Source organism: Echiichthys vipera, assembly GCF_963691815.1.
Source record: "Echiichthys vipera genome assembly, chromosome: 12".
NCBI classification, from domain to species: Eukaryota; Metazoa; Chordata; class Actinopteri; order Perciformes; family Trachinidae; genus Echiichthys; species Echiichthys vipera.
In genome coordinates, this window is record NC_139837.1 from 14,427,300 (window position 1) to 14,443,362 (window position 16,063).

The window sequence follows — 16,063 nt, forward strand, 5'->3', positions numbered from 1 at the left end:
CACTTAAAAAAAAAAGGATGGACTTGTATAAGCAGAAACATTAAGAATATACACATCAGATTATATGACACAGGACATCTGCTCGTTGTGTAACAATTCACATCAGTCGAGGAGAGCCAGTTAGCTACACGGTCTAGTTTTTCTTCTTGACCTACAGTTAAATACATATTTTACAATTTTAACATGTGACACAGCAGGCAACAGTGGTGAGACAGCAGTAAACAGGAGAAAGGTATAGAACTCACATTGGCACCAGGACAGAAAACCGAGCAGTACAACAGAAGTTTCCTTTGAAGTTAAATTTACGATTGTCCAGCTTCATGTTCTTCTACTAAATGTTTTGCACAGAAATACGTCAGAACGGTTAGGCACAAAATCAGAAAAGGCACCATGTTTCATACAGACGATTTGACCTACTCTGGGAGTTTCAACAGCTTGACAAACAAGTGTAATACTGAAGAGACCACTTGTCCATGCACAGTATTTAAAATGTTGCACCCTAAGTACTGAGTCAAAATATTATACAAGCCAGTAATTAAAAACATTAATAACACAGAACAGTAATGACGTGTATAAAACTTATTTCAATTCTCCAGTGATGTGAAAAATACTTCAAGTGCAATTATGACAGATATTCAGGATAAAATTCATTTTTAAGTCCAGGTTTGCTGCTTAATAATCACACTGAAATGTTTTATCTTTTAAAATGATAAAATAACTACATAATAATATGCACTGTATATGTTAGTGGAACAAACCAGTGAGGCTGCATTGCTATGACGACAGTTTGTGAACAAGCATGTAACGGAGAAAAGGCCAGACATGATACTTCTTCTTTTTTACAGTTATAATCCAAAACAAGACACACTAACAAACTTGGGATAGAGCCTTGGGATCTAATGTAATCGTTTTTTTGTTGTTGTTCGTGAAAATTGCATATACAGAAAGTATTTTGCCACTATGTTACCGCAAAACCTAATTTAAGTCTATGATGTGTTTGGGCGATGGTCCGCGGTAGATTTATTTCCACAGCCCTGCTCAGATCTCCCAGGCTTCATCTGGCCAAGGACCCCTTACCTCACTGAGCAAAGGCACAGCATTATTTCACCACAGGAACACACAGACATGAATTCACTTCACTCAGTCACTGCTTGTAACATGTATGTCATTATCTTTACAGCTACACCTTAGCCTTTACCAACAGTTACTGCCTGGGATTTGTGATGAGAAAAAAAAAATCATGTTCCCTAAAACAAATATCAGGTTGCATCATGTATGTGTTGGTGCTTTTAGTGATTTACCCTCAGCACTCTGTCTCTTTTGTGTCAAAGCATTCCTGCCTCTTGAGGCGCCGCCGTTCGCTGCTTGACTGGTTCTGCTCGGTCAGATCCTCGTAAGAGGATTTCGTAGCCGACGAGCAGGCTCCTGCGGTTGTGAAATCGTCCGACGGGTCCTCCTCTCCCAGGTGAGAGTCGCTGGTGTTGTCCTCCTGGATGGTGGCCATCCGTGGCTCCCCTGCACTGTCCGGGGTGGGGCCGTAGCTCGGGTCGGGGGCCTGGGAACTGGTGCTGGCCGCGGTAGAGGCCACGACCTGAGTCTGCTGCTGAGGCTGCTGGGGCAGGGAGGAGGGCGCGGTCCGGCCGGCGGAGGAGGAGGGATGCTTGACGATGCGCCCGGGTGCTAACTCGAAGTTGTTCAGCATTTCTTGACTCTGAAGAGCAAGAACAACATGTGAGACCGAGTCACATCAAAGCTGTCTATCTCTGACAGAGGAGGGATCCACTCCCTTTTTACTCCATTCTGCTCAGATCCTTATAGTTCAAAATCATGAAATAGTTCATTTAAAAACCCTAAAACAGTTTCCATTATACTTAAAGAGAAATTAAGTATTAGCTATCTGCTATCTCCTTCCCATTATCACCCCCATGACCCCCTTTAAAGAGAGGGAATGAGTAAAACAAACGTTTCTCATAGTGGACATTTTGTCAAACAGAGGTTCAACTAATATTAATAATGGCTGCAGTGCATTTAGGGAGCACAAGGACCCTGACATTGAGCATGTCACACCTAAATAGAGTCATCCATCATTCATGTTTAGTTGCCATTACAAGTCAAAATGTCTGCCATGACAAAAGTCTATAGAGGAATGTGCCCTCTGACTGTTCCCAATCAAACCTGAAAAACACAGTGCAGACAGCCATTACAAAAAGAAAAAGAAAAAGGTAAATAATAATGATAAAAAAAAAACAACAACCACCTAAAGGCCATTACCCTCTTCTTGTTGTGGCTTTGAACAGCAGATGCAAACTTAAAGACGCTGACACACACTGCACCGGATTTCACAAAAGACAACAAGGTGCAACCTGCTCAGTCCTCTGTCTGTTTGAATACTCCTAAAATTCATTCTTGCTTTCTTGAGGTAATTTCTGATCAGATACAGAAGAACTCTGTGCAGAGGAGCTTTAGTTTGAGCCTCTCTCACTTCATCTCAGTGAAAGGTGAAAGGCACAGGTGTGTTTGAAATGGTGTAAAATGTGCAACCAGATCAGTGATTACATCAAGGAGTAAGTGACTTCAGGAGTATCCCAAACGTGGGCCACTGACCATGCATCATCATGGACTCAATGGCAACGCAACACCAAGCCATGGTACGCGCACTCACCTATGGCGGGAGCTCTACTACAAACTTCCACCATCTGCTGCAGTTCCAATGAGAATGGAAAAGGGCCAAGGCAAAGAGTGATGGACAGGTCATTCAGAGCTTGAACCTGAAAGTGAGGCCCTCACTGACGGATTCTGAATCCATTTGTGTCCTGCTCTCAACCCTGTGTTTTCAAGACTGTAAGCCAATTTAGCACCAGGTTTCTCTCAGACTGTCGTTAGAATGGTGTTGCAAAAATGTTTATTAGGTTTAAAAGTAAGAATGATTTGTTGTAGCAGACATTGAATGTCAAAGACACGGAATACTATATCAAATTACAAAGTAAGGCATCACGCTCTTGTGATGCCATAAACAACATTTTTTCCTCCTCTGATAACTTAACTTAAATCTAACATTTTTTCTCAATAACATTCAATAATCATGACTACATAAGCAATTAATTCACAAACTGCTAAAACCTTATTGGTGAACATAAACCATGTAACATCTTTTTTTCCAGTGGAAACACAAATAGAACACAAATACAAAGATTTCTCATATGAAATGATCTTTTTTGTACAGTCTATGGAACTGATTTAGCTTCAGCACATTATGTTGTGTTCATGTACTACAGCTCCACTCAGGGTAAAATGCTGATTGAGAAAATTAATTTTCAGGGCTCTTTAAATGAAAAAGTAGTATCTAAACAAAATGTTAACTTTTTAAAAAGGCTCACAAAAGTTTAAAATACTGTCAAACATAGCAGAGATACATTTGATGTTAAACATGTAAGAAGTAAATTCTTATTTTATTGTTGGTAATTATATCTGATTTATTGTCCTCCCTGCAGGATTTTTGCTGATTGCTGACCTCATGTAATGGTGGCATGTGATGCAGAGATTAGGACATAGATTAAGAGAAAAAGGCAACTACCTCAATCTGAACATCAACCTTCATACTCCCCTCTGCCTTCCTTATTTAACGTGTCAGTGTGTTTCAAAAAGCAATGAGGGATTGTATTAGTTTGGTTAGTGTGGCAGCAAGGCTAGTGCACGGGTTTATATATGGGCATTTAAGAGATGAGAAACTTACAGTTGGCGGGTAGTAGAAGGACTTTGTGTTCTCCTCATACTCAAGATCAAGTCGTTTGTCCTGCAGAGAGAAACACAAAAATAATAATAATAATAATAATAATAATAATAATAATAATTAAGATCATCATTGTAAAGAAGAGATTTACCTTCAATCAAAGTGCTACAGAAGCCAAAAAGGAGCCGTTACTCTCCCACTAAAGACATCGGGAACTAGTGTAAAGTGATGCACAACAGATTCTTACCACACAATGCACCAGGATACTGAGAGGAATCCAAAAGATGAGTGAGAACACGACGACAGAGCCCACTATGTTATCCGCCAGGAACTTCCCTGGAGAGGGGGAGGTTAGGAAAGGCCAAGGTAAGGAGAGTGACAAGACCTTGTCTCAACTGCTGCAGTCATCAATAACAGAACTAAAGACTGATTTTAAAAAACACTTATATGTCTGCTTTGGGAATCCCTTGACACAATTTTAGATTTTAAAGTGGCCTGTCGTATCCAACTTACCAAATGTGTTGATGTCCAGCTTGTCGATAAAATCCCACAACCTCTCTATGACGTCCTGCACCTGCTTCATGCACTTTCCCTGTTTTAACAAGAGAAAGTTGACTCTCCTCAATCAGTCAAATAAAGCACAAATAAATGAACTCCTTGATAACATACAATTTTGTCAGGCCTGGACTAACAACAAAAAAGGAAACATGGTAGGAATCCTGTCTGTGGAGTGGACAGATATAAATGATTTGGTGACTCACGCCCTCGTCACAGAAGCCCACAGTGCAGGGTTTTCCTTTGCGAAGGAAAAGGAAACTGCCATTGGTCTGGACGAAAGGAGAGCAGGTGCCATCTTTGCCCCTGCAGCACACTTTACAGGAGTCCTCTGTCTCTGCAAACACAAGAGGATCGCAAAATGGTAACAGCTATACCTCCTATTATCAGTGGCAGTGCACACATTTTTCTGAGCAGAGCTGAAAAGATTAATTCAGACTTATGAAGAATCTCTGCCATCTGCAGAAATCCTGTATCCGATGTAAACTTTCCAAGAAGTAAAGAAACGGCTGTGTTTACAATCAGTGTCAATATATTTCATAAGTTCAAATATAAAAGTTTGGTTTTTATATACAAAAAAAGCTTCTCTTAACAACTGTCAACATATCCCTGAATACATCAATTAAACCATGATATTCTTCAAAATCTAAACTAAACACATTTTTCAAGTATGATTTCCATTTCTTTTATTCAAAGTTCTTGATTCTGTCTGTCTGGGATATTTGGTCACCCCCGTGATGACTGGGAACCTGCTTTAGTAGCTCAGATTGGCAGGATCCACAACATTAGACAACAATTCCCTTTAAGCTTTTATCATTTTTCCTCTTATCTTGTGCCAAATTAACTGCTCTTTACCGTTGCAGGCACAGGACTGAAGGTTCTGCATGGCCTCACAGAAAGGGTTGCAATCTCCATTGAGACACCGTCCGTTGTCAACACACACAGTGTTGTCAACAGCGTTTTCAGGAGGTGGACACTGACTGCTGTTACCTAACATGTGAAGGAAAGATAGGGAGATATAGTTTTAAAAAGGCTTCTAAAGATCGCTGCAGTTCTTGTGTTAGACCAGCAGGAGGCGCTAACCTGTGCAGGAGGATATGCCTTTACAGGTAGCACTAATGGGTTCCTGGCACCTTGTCCCTGCGAGCTCAAACTTGCAATTCCTACAGCAAGGGCTGTTTCTGTCGCTGTGGAAAGAATAGAGACATGTGAATGTGTCTTGGACTCACAATAACACTACAAAAGGTTTTCTGTAGGGCTGACGTCAACTGGTCGGTCTGTTGATTGTGTGAATCGCTGGTGTTAATTTCATAAGGCCGTGTGTCCACAAAGGCATTTAATTCCGGCTAAAAATGATAGGCGCACATCTGAAAAAAACCATAAGGGTGATGGACACACAGAGTTGCCAGATAAATTGTGGACTATTAAGTAAATCTCGAGATAATGTGCAGATTTTTTTTCCCACCCATCTCCCAATCGACCCAGATTTTCTTTGGTTAACTACAGCCCTAGTTTTTTGCCATCTTAAATTTAATTAATCCAATATTTGAGCGTGTTATTAGACTTGAAAAGTGTGTTTTGTAGAGTTTATCAGTCTTTTGGATCACATACCTGCACTGTGCACCTTTTCTGAATTTGCAGTCGGCTGAGCAGCAACGGTCGTCGTCGAGGTGGAGTAGCCCGGGGTCGCACTCCTCCCCATCCTCCACTCTGGAGTTCCCACATACCTTACTATTCCTCTCCTTGAAGCACACGGGGGCTTTGAAACGTAACGTCTTTCCTACGGAAATCTTACTGCAGTTGGAGAAGCGCTTTAGGAGGGAAGGAGAGGTAGATATGAACTCAGAGTGGATGCTCTTTGCTCAATTGTGAAAGCGGGTTCGAGAAAGGACTGCTATGAAGCCAAAATGCTAGAATAACAGATGTAAATCTCTTTGTCAAGCAAAAAAAAAAACACAATTTACTTTAAAAAAGTTGCATAGATAAAAAGTACACAAAGTCAATGTAAAATTGATTTAAAAATATATATATATACACATTAAAATATGCATGAATTTACAGCTACACAAACAGTCTCATGGCCTTTGTATGCATTTGTGTTGATGTATACTGATCAAGATCTTCAAGAGCAGAAAAAGTCACAGATAACGTTTTTTTACCTTAAACTTCAGCATAAAAAGTCATACACATATAAGCTCGTAAGGCCAATGGTGAAGGAGGTACAGTACATTAATTGTCAGTCATTATAATATCTCAGGAACAACTGTGACTGACATTTATCCAATACTCTGTAGATTAAGCAGCTCAAATTCACACTTAATATCACACTTTGCAGCATGAACTCAGTGCATCCTCATAACAAGTTTGTCATGTATCTAGCAGTTACTACATTATATGGTCTTGATTTTCAGTATAATGATACCCCTGTTGTTTATTGATTGTGTTCGATTGTGTTGTCGTATCATTTCAAACCATTATTTTCAAATTATTTTCTTCCCTGTCTTGTTTTGTACATTTTCCTTGTGCTAAAAATGCTCCTGTTGTATCCTCCTGAACGTTGAAGTTTGAATAGCACTTTTTACTTGTTCACATTTCAGAAGATACCTTGTTGTTCACGTGGTCTCCGCTCACAGCGATAGGGTACATGACAAACTTCCCACCGTGGTCGTCGTTGGGAGCACAGAAAGGGATGTTGTCAGGGTCGTGCTCTGCTCCAAAGTTATGGCCCAGCTCGTGAGTGGTCACCAAGTCCGCCTCCTGATGGGACCCAAACACACCAGAGTTATTTCAGATGAACAGAGACTTTACTAGCGTATAAATCAAGAACAAAAGCTGAATTCTAACAAACAACAAATGCTTAACTGACAGTATGACTTGGTGCACGTTCTTACTCATAACAAGGATTTTACTGACTAAACAATCATGCTTTGATAATATTATAGAGGCTCGAGTTACAAATCCCAAAAACTTCCTCTCAGCTCACATTAATGTGTTGAAACTTCACTGTCAACTGCGCTGAGAAGCAAGCAGCATACCGATAACTAAGGTGTGAAAATGCAGTAGCGTTCACATCATTACTCATAACACCCACGCAAAAAGGTGTGTCTGCTCTACTTAGAGACTACACTTGGCTGGGGGACATGTTGCATAACTTCCTTTCTAAAACCGAGTGCACATAGTCATTTGTTCTGTCAAAGAAGATGATTGAAAGATGAAGTAAAACAGACCTTAGTTAGGATGGTTTTGCCGTAGTTCTTGGTGCTGGTCAGGCCCGTGTTGAGGTAACTGGGCTTCTTCACAGAGTGAGATGGGTAGTACGCTACAAAAAGGACAAAATCAAAGCAAGATGTCAAAAAAAACACGTCTCCAGTAAACACCTCGCCATCTTTGCCATTTCTCTGGTCTGTATTCATTACTAAACAGATCTGTTAGCAGTTTAACACACGACTTTAACGTTACATAACTATGACAGATTTTTAAAGACACCAAAACACAGATGGTCTTAAAACATGAAAAACAGCATCATTTAAAAAAAAAAAAAAAAAATTCACTGATATGCATTCACGTCAGCCTACATGAACCATTTACTGGTAACGTAGGTGTACATTGCAAGTTAATGCTTAGCTTGTTGAAATAAAGCCAGTTTGCCACTTAGGGATGTGTCCTTACGTTTTGGGCAGAGTCCGCCCAGGGCCTGAGGTTTGGAGGGGGCCACGTAGGCCAGCCCCAGTGTGCCCTCATCGAAATCCTGGTAAGTGAACAGGTGGGCCAGACACACAGTGGAGGCGTTGTCAGCTATGTCTGAGCTAAATTGCTGAGGGGTAAAAAAAAAAAAAAAAAGAAGAGAGAGAGAACTTTGATTTACCATATGTCAAACATAGTTTTACTCCGTTTCACACAAGGACTCAAAACACTGTAGAACACTCCCTTTGAATAAAGAAATTAACATTTGGAAATGCAAATATTTGTAATATCATCACTCTTTATCACATTGGAGGTCTTCACGCTGACACCACAAGGATAAACTGCAGTGTTATGGCAAAATATGTTTCATTACAGTTTTTTTTTACCATATTTGTATTGGGCGGGACATTTCACATAAACTTTTATCTTTGATATTCTTACACTGGCATTTCCCTTTCTTCTAATTATCCGCAAACATATCCCAGAAGCATATCTGTGATAAGCTTCTGTCGTTCCAGCTCAATTGCACATTTCACACATCATCATATCCAGTCCAAAGGTTCTGACAGAGAAAACCACACTGTATTTCCCAAACCTCCCCTCCCGTCATGTCTTTCTTTCTCTCGGTCTCTCTTCCCCACCTCCAGAAGTCTTTTGACATCCCAGACCAACTTTCCTCTCTCAGGGCTGTTCTCCATGTTATAGTGGACCCAGCCGGCGCCAGCACGGCCATGGGGAGGCTTTGTAGGCTCCTTGTTGATGATGATCTGAGGATGGCAACCAAAGAAACCATTAATCAACTATTTATCTAATTTAACTCAAACCCCAGTGTACTGGTCTGTCTCATAATTAATGTGGTGTGGAACATTTCATAATCCAAATTTTAAGATGCAAACCAAGCCAATCAAATTTTCTAAAAAGGTATTGGGATTGAAGGCGGCACACAAGCTCTTATGGACGTTTATGGTAAAGAAAATTGGAAACTAACTCTAAGTGAATGCATAACTTTTGAGTGAGAAAACCCACAACTCACAGAATGACAAACAGTGTCTCCATTCATTCCCAAAGCCTGTGGAACAAATTAAATAACCCCACGGGGAACACACAAAAGCTTTCAGTTCCTCCTAAATATGCTATTCTCAAAGACACTGAGGGACAGTGTTATTCACAGCTTCACTTCCGGGAGCGACTCAATGTAAAAACAAAGCTCTTGTGCTGCTTGAAGCATTAATGTCTGATGCTTAAACGCCACAAATTGTTCCAAAAGTCAGACTTGAACCATGAAGTTGTAGCCAGCCAGCAACACACACACACCTGATGGATCTGGACCCCATAGCCTTTGAATTCATCATCCCAGGTTGTGTTCCTATAAATGTCATCAACTCGATCAATCAGCTCAATCTGGAGGGAGAGAAGGAAGCAAGAATTACAAATGTACAGAAACATTATTAAACAATATATTTTCACTTAGTTTTTTCAGAGGTATATCAGACATATGCTAATATATATGTTTATTTGATGATGTAAAACTATGCATGTTAAATCTATACAAGGTGATTTCTTTCTACACTTCTTTTGGACATGGCATCATTAAAGACGGACCAGGTAGTTGAGAGTGACGCTCTCCTGTCCACGGCCCATGTGTTTAAAGAAGCGGTAATCTGCTACCAGCAACAAGGGGCAGGTGTTCTTCTTGTGATCGTGAGCATGCCTCTTCTCTCTGTGGTGATACCCTACGAGAAATAAACGGCAGTAGCAGTGAGAGAGACAAGAAGTAGCAATGATCAGTTATTTTAGAGCATTGTCATATTCAAACAGTCAAGGGTGAACTTCCATAAATATAGATACATCCAGAAGTTAATAATGAGGCCGTGCTCCAGTATCCCGTTGTTAATTGCCCTCATTTTCAGATTTAGTCTTCATTTTTGTTTGCCTGTGAACTGATTAAGGGCTGCTTCTGTTTTCAAGACAGAATTAAATGGCACTTTAACTTTATAGTAGAGTGCATGCTGTAGTACGTATGAATGGGGGCTGCTGTATGTACAACCACAGTAAACTAAAGCCAGTTTCACCAACCATGTTAGGTTCACTTATGCAGCTAGAGCAGAGGTTTTGGGGGTATGTTCGATTTCACTTCTATTCAAAAACAATTCTGTGTTGAATCTGTAATTTGATTTTCACAAATAGATGAAGTGATGCTCATGCAAGACTTAGAACCTGCAATGCAGATTTAACGGTCATGCTAAGCAACAAAATAATCCATAAATCAAGTAGCCCATAACAGTGATTCTCAACACTATTGTTCAAAACAGGCAAAGTTAAATGTCACTGAAATAATATAATGTGAAGCTTGAACATCAAGTGTAAGTTAAAGGGTGACACAAAAGACCAATTTCCCTCCACTAAAATGAGTTTACACCTAAATACAAAATTAATTTCAGGTTCATTTAACATGTCATGTTTTCCCATTGCAGTGGCTCTAAGCCAGCCTGGCATCACCAGTCTAATTCAATCAACACTGCAGACCAATATGCCTCTGGACGCAATTAGACAGACCTACAGCCAATCATAGCAACGCAACGACGCATCGCTGAGCGACAAATACTGAGTTGAGGTGCTGCATGGTCCATTTTGAAGCAGCTGGGTCACAAACTTTGTCAAATTGCAGTATACTAAAATATGTTTCGGAAGACATTTAGACAAGAAATAGGCAATACAGTATCAGAATCTTGATTCATATTAGATCAGCGTTGCTTAGTATGACGGTTTGATCTGAGTTTCGTGAGCCTGGTAAACTGTGCTGGACAAAGTATTTCAGGTACATTCTGTAACTTTATTCAAGCATGACCAGTTTGAGAACCACTGAACTAGAAAGTGCTACAAAATAGTCAAACAACGCCCCTTTATTTTCCAGAGCCCCTGGTGAAGACTATAAAATACAAATGTTGTACTCTACAAATATATTAAACAGCAAACATTTTAGAGATGGAAGTAAAAATCATTTTTTTCTCTCACTGCCAAAGAAAAGCACAGACGAAATCTGGAGAGATGCTTCTCACGACATACAGTCGAAACTCTTCCAACAATGAGTTCTGAAGAACAACATAAAAGGACAACAGGAAGACATCCCAATTGAGCATTACATCTTACACTTGGCTGTACACTGTTCAGAAGTGTGGGCGTGCGCTGCTCTGGCTTCCACAACAAGCAGTGGGAGACCAGTGACGACTCAGAGTCATCTCATGCAGAGCCTCCATGAATTTTAATGCCTCCTCCATAAGAACCTTCACCTCAACTCATATCCCCAATGAGTGCTTTCAACCAGCAGCCAGTGAGAGGTGTTTTAGAGATCTCTGGCACATTATCACAGTTATATGCTTTACATTTCCAAAGCAGCACAAAAGAATCAAAAGGCATTTGGTTGTTACATAATACATACTTGTCAGCCATGTGTGTGTGTGCATAACTTAGATGTGGTTTTACAGGGGGGGCTTTTAATAAAGTGACAGAATCTAACACCCACCTCCTTTGTCTCGATACTACAGCTTCCTACTTCCTTCTCTCCATTTTAAACATTTGGTATCCTCCTACTCTTTTTATCCACTCTTTACCATCCACAAAAAAGAGCACAGAGCCAGATTAGTGATCTCCAAACCCTTATAAACTCCGTCCTCCTCCTCCTACACCTTCCCACTGCAAATATATACAGAAGAGCTCACCCTTTTCCTGGTCCACCTCCTCCTGCTCGTCCAAATTTCTCCTGGCAGTGTGTGGCAGCAGGTCCTTAGCCTCGGCGTGGATGTAACCACACACTTTAGGAGAGACGATGCGACTAAGATTCTTGATGTCGTCCGACCGATAAACCAGCAACCTGCCATCAGCTGGGGAATCTGTAAACCTCCACAGGGGCTGAATAGCAAGAGAGACAGGTGGCATTGGAGATCAAAACAATGGTGTAAGAGACGGTCACAAAGAGAAGAAAAAAATATAATATTAACATATAGGTGAGGAATGTAAGGGCATAGGGAATATAAAAAGGACATCATGTCACTGACCATTACAGTGTGGGCATGTAATTTATTCCCATTTTCCACTGACAGATAAGCGGTTGAAGATGAAAAAATGAAAAATAATGTTCAATATACAGTAGTCCTTACATATTCAGGCAGAAACACGTTGTGTTTTAACACCTTGTAAAACAGCACTTTAGATTTAAATTGTAACAACAACTGAGGCTGAAGTGCTGACTTTTAGCTGTAAGGGTCCTTGATGGTGATACCATCTATTATATAAACAATGTATGAATAGAGGTCCATTTATTTTCGTTTACGTTAGCCCCACTATAAACCACTCCAGTAATGTCTGATAACACTGTCAACCCAAGTTATTATACCAATGTTAAAGAAAATCACAGGTACAAGATTTTATTATATAATCTGTTATATACGTACAAGAGACAATTACACAAAACGGCACTCAAAAATACAGAGAAAATGTGCTGGAGCAGTTACTTTTTATGATGGAAGCAAAATCAAGTAAAAGGTGCCAAATTTCGAGTGAAGTAATATAGTACCATATTCAATTGATGTTTTTGAGAGTATTCAGTTTACGATTGCCTTTTTCTTGAATGCTTTATTATGGCTTTGACGATGCTGACAAGGACATTGCAGTCTACTGTCAAATACCTTGGGTAAGATAAAGCCACTTCTTACCTCTACGTTGTACTCTGCTTCATCAGTTAGAATGTGGGCAGAAAACTCATCTCCTTCTATGTGTGCCTGCACACGTGAATTCTCCTCTCCTGTAAACACAAAACAGATAAGATTACTTTTATTAAAAGATTAAGTAAAAGGTGTGCAGGTAAACTGTCATCCAGCATCATCTTAACAAAGCAGTATCCGCATCAGTCCAACTTTATAGTCATTGCTCATATTTGGCACATAGTGATAACAATTTGATCATAATTTCTCAGATTAAGTTCTTGAAAAGCAACAATCTGAGTGGTAGCTTCACGTGTTTTGCACATGCAAACAAAGAATCCTGGGAAATGTGACATGAGGGGGAAAAAAATCATAGTTCAAACAACATCAAACAACAGCATGAATCCCAAATCCTAGAAGTAATTCCATACCAACAACATGTCCAGTGAAATAGTTCTGAAGATGGACATCGTAGTTCTCCTCCCTCCCGTGTTTATCAACAAACACAGCTTTAAAGTTGTCAGTGAAAAGGTCCGTGTTGGTGGTCAAGTAAAGCTTGAATTGTCTGAAAGAGAAAACGAGATAATCTTAAATTACAAACCAGAGATTCAGTTAGACGTTATAAAAGAACTGAGAGCACACAGACACTTTTGGCAACATATTGCCCTCTGCTCTCCTGCACAGATCACCAGAGGCAGACATTCTTATTTTTAAGTTCATAAAATGTAGCTGAAAATTTAACATATTACAAACAAAGTTGTGTTCATCTCACGTTTCTGTAACTTATTTATGTTTACAACACAACAATAACAAAAACGTGTTCATGAAAATATACAGGCTGTCTATATGTAAATGAAAAACTAACCACTAACCAACAGACTGCATCTTATAATGTAAAAACTAGTGTTCTAACAGTTTTTTCTGGTGTGCACACTAGAGATGCACAGATCCGACACCAGGATCCAATATCGGCTCCGGTATTGACTAATTAGCTGGACCGGATATCGGATGAATGAGGCCAATCCAGCTTTCCTATCCAGTCATTTCTTTTTTATTAATATCATACAAAGCAATACAGTTACAGTGATCTAGTCACTTCAATTCTATGTTTGCAACACCGATTAGGGTTTTATATTACATTTTAAAATATCTGTTTGCACTTTATATGGAAGTGTTATTTATTTATTTTTGCTGCTAATGTACACTATTTGTTGATAAATAATATTGAGTACATTTGAATCTGTATTAATTTGTTACCTAAATGTTCATGTCAAGCCTAATGCCTTCACTCACATGGCAAGGTATACGGTTGGTTAATTCATTCAACAGAAGTACCGGTACCGGTATCTGATTGGACCGGGAAAAATGGATCGGTGCATCTCTAGTGCATGCTCATAAGGTGGGCCACAATTACTCAAAGTGAAATATAAGTTGGGCTGGCAACCCACTTAGAAGGGATCTCTTCAGGGTCAGTATGGACAACAGGAATAATGACAGCAACCAATGACTTTTTCAATATGTGCATGTGAGTTTTATTCTAGTACATACTTGAAAAAGATCTGACCCTATCCTGCATCATTACTTCAAAAGATCAGAGCCATTGTACTTGAAAGTATGTCATATATGAGGGTGCTGCTGTACCTTTGCAGGGCTCTGAAGCTCACCAGCCGCTCCAGGTGGGACTGGGTGTGGACGTCCCTCTTCCTTACAGAGTGCAGCTGGAGGTCTGACAACGGCAGCACTTCAAAATCTGACAGAATGGAGTTCAGAGCATCTGGAAGACATGAAGAAACCACAATTATGTAATTTAAACCACCACAACAATACGGCCAAACACAACTACCTGGAGCTGACAATCGGCTTTCTGGCCTGTTGATGTGGTTTTATTCACCAGACAAAAACATTTTATAGCTTAACACTTAACAGGAGAAATGTCACTGTGGATAATCACAGTAAACAAACCTAGCATAACTATAATTTTTCATAAAACAGTTCGCAATAACATTAAAGCTAACGTTAGCTTGAGTCAGCTTGCTAGTTCCTTACCGAACTCAGGGTTTTCTTCGTGATTGTCTTCCGTGATAACTCTTGACTTAATTGCACTGTTGACCCAACAAGGAGCCAGAAAGGCAATTAACAGTATGCTCCTCATTTTCAGGGAGGTCAGTCAGCTATGCTAATGCTGTCATTGCCACAACAAGTCGGTTTCTCTAGACAGCTAAGCTAGCTGAGCTACCCGGAAGTGCACCAAGTGAGAAAACCTCCGTTTAGCAGGGATTAACGTCACCATCTGCTATATATCCATGGTTACCACGTTTTATATCCATGGTTACCGCGTTTTATATCCATGGTTACCACGTTTTATATCATTTCAAAATGCAGCTCTTGTGTTTTTTTGTGGGCATGCTGATGAAACTTTAAACCATCTGTTTTTGTTAACGTAATGGCACAAGGCTATTATGGTGTTTTTATATCTTCCCCCATGTCAAGGTGTCATACTGCTTTTCCCTTAAATATGTTTTATGTTATTATGAAAATAAGAACGAGTGTCTTAACTATTTAGTTTATTTTTTCATTTTATTTGGTAAACATTTTATTTACAAGCAAACTCCTCAGTCTCCAAACCAACCTTTTCTCATTTTTTAGTTGAATTCAGTCCCCTTAGAAATCCCTAGCCTTAGTCAAAACTCTGAAAATATATTTAATATGGCATTTGATGAAATTCACGATAACAGAGATTATTACATACATCTATGTATTGACATGACAATGTTTATTTATTGATTGATTTTTTCTTTATTTTATGAGATCCTTGCTGTATTCTTTTTTTTATTCATTGTCTTTTTTTAATGTGAAAATGATATGTTAGTGTTTGACTGTATGAATTGAATATTTAAATAAACTCTACGGGGGAATTGTTGGGTCTATGTTTACCATAAATAAGTCATAGAGTGTGGTCTTTACCTAGTTTGTAAAGTGTCCTGAGATAACTTGTTATGATTTGGCACTATAAATAAAATTGAATTGAATTGAAATACTTTTTTTTTTTTTTAAACACGTTTTATCTCCATGGTTACCACACAGAAGAACATTAGACAAAGTACTCAGACCCTCAGGTTAGATATGGAATATTTTTAAAACATTAGCTGGTTCAAATATATTTTTACGGTAAAATAAATATTTTATTTTTTATGACAAGAATAACTTGTAAAAGAAAAACTATATTATGAACCTATTTATTTTAGATGGAAACTTCACAAATGCAAATGGACTGAAAAGAAACCATAAATACATCAATTTAAAGTAGATTTTGGACATGATATTCAAACACTACATTTAGTTAAAAATAGTAAAACAAGGAAAACAATTGGAATTTGTAAATCCTTGCATATTT

General features: G+C 39.2%; 1 protein-coding gene across 1 annotated transcript; it reads right to left on the minus strand.

The window, feature by feature from the left end:
• Positions 1–4: 4 nt before the first annotated feature.
• Positions 5–14,906, minus strand: adam17a (ADAM metallopeptidase domain 17a). Its single transcript, XM_083923771.1, has 19 exons — positions 14,716–14,906; positions 14,311–14,443; positions 13,101–13,234; positions 12,682–12,770; positions 11,689–11,878; positions 9,572–9,702; positions 9,284–9,370; positions 8,611–8,736; positions 7,955–8,099; positions 7,513–7,604; positions 6,890–7,042; positions 5,897–6,096; positions 5,369–5,472; positions 5,141–5,275; positions 4,492–4,622; positions 4,244–4,322; positions 3,978–4,066; positions 3,734–3,793; positions 5–1,711 (listed from the first exon to the last, which is right to left on the minus strand). The coding sequence occupies exons 1-19, from the start codon at positions 14,819–14,821 to the stop codon at positions 1,304–1,306; spliced, it is 2,592 nt and encodes an 863-aa protein (XP_083779897.1). The 5' UTR covers positions 14,822–14,906; the 3' UTR covers positions 5–1,303.
• Between the last annotated feature and the right edge of the window lie 1,157 nt (positions 14,907–16,063).

What these genes read in the sequence shown, in the direction of transcription:
- adam17a (XM_083923771.1), bottom strand. Translation starts at nt 14,821, where the DNA reads ATGAGGAGCATACTGTTAATTGCCTTTCTGGCTCCTTGTTGGGTCAAC. An exon ending in CGAAGAAAACCCTGAGTTCG is followed by an intron (nt 14,444 to 14,715) that starts GTAAGGAACTAG and finishes CATGTCTTCCAG; the next exon opens with ATGCTCTGAACTCCATTCTG. An exon ending in GTATCCTGGTGCATTGTGTG is followed by an intron (nt 3,794 to 3,977) that starts GTAAGAATCTGT and finishes TTCTCTCTGCAG; the next exon opens with GACAAACGACTTGATCTTGA.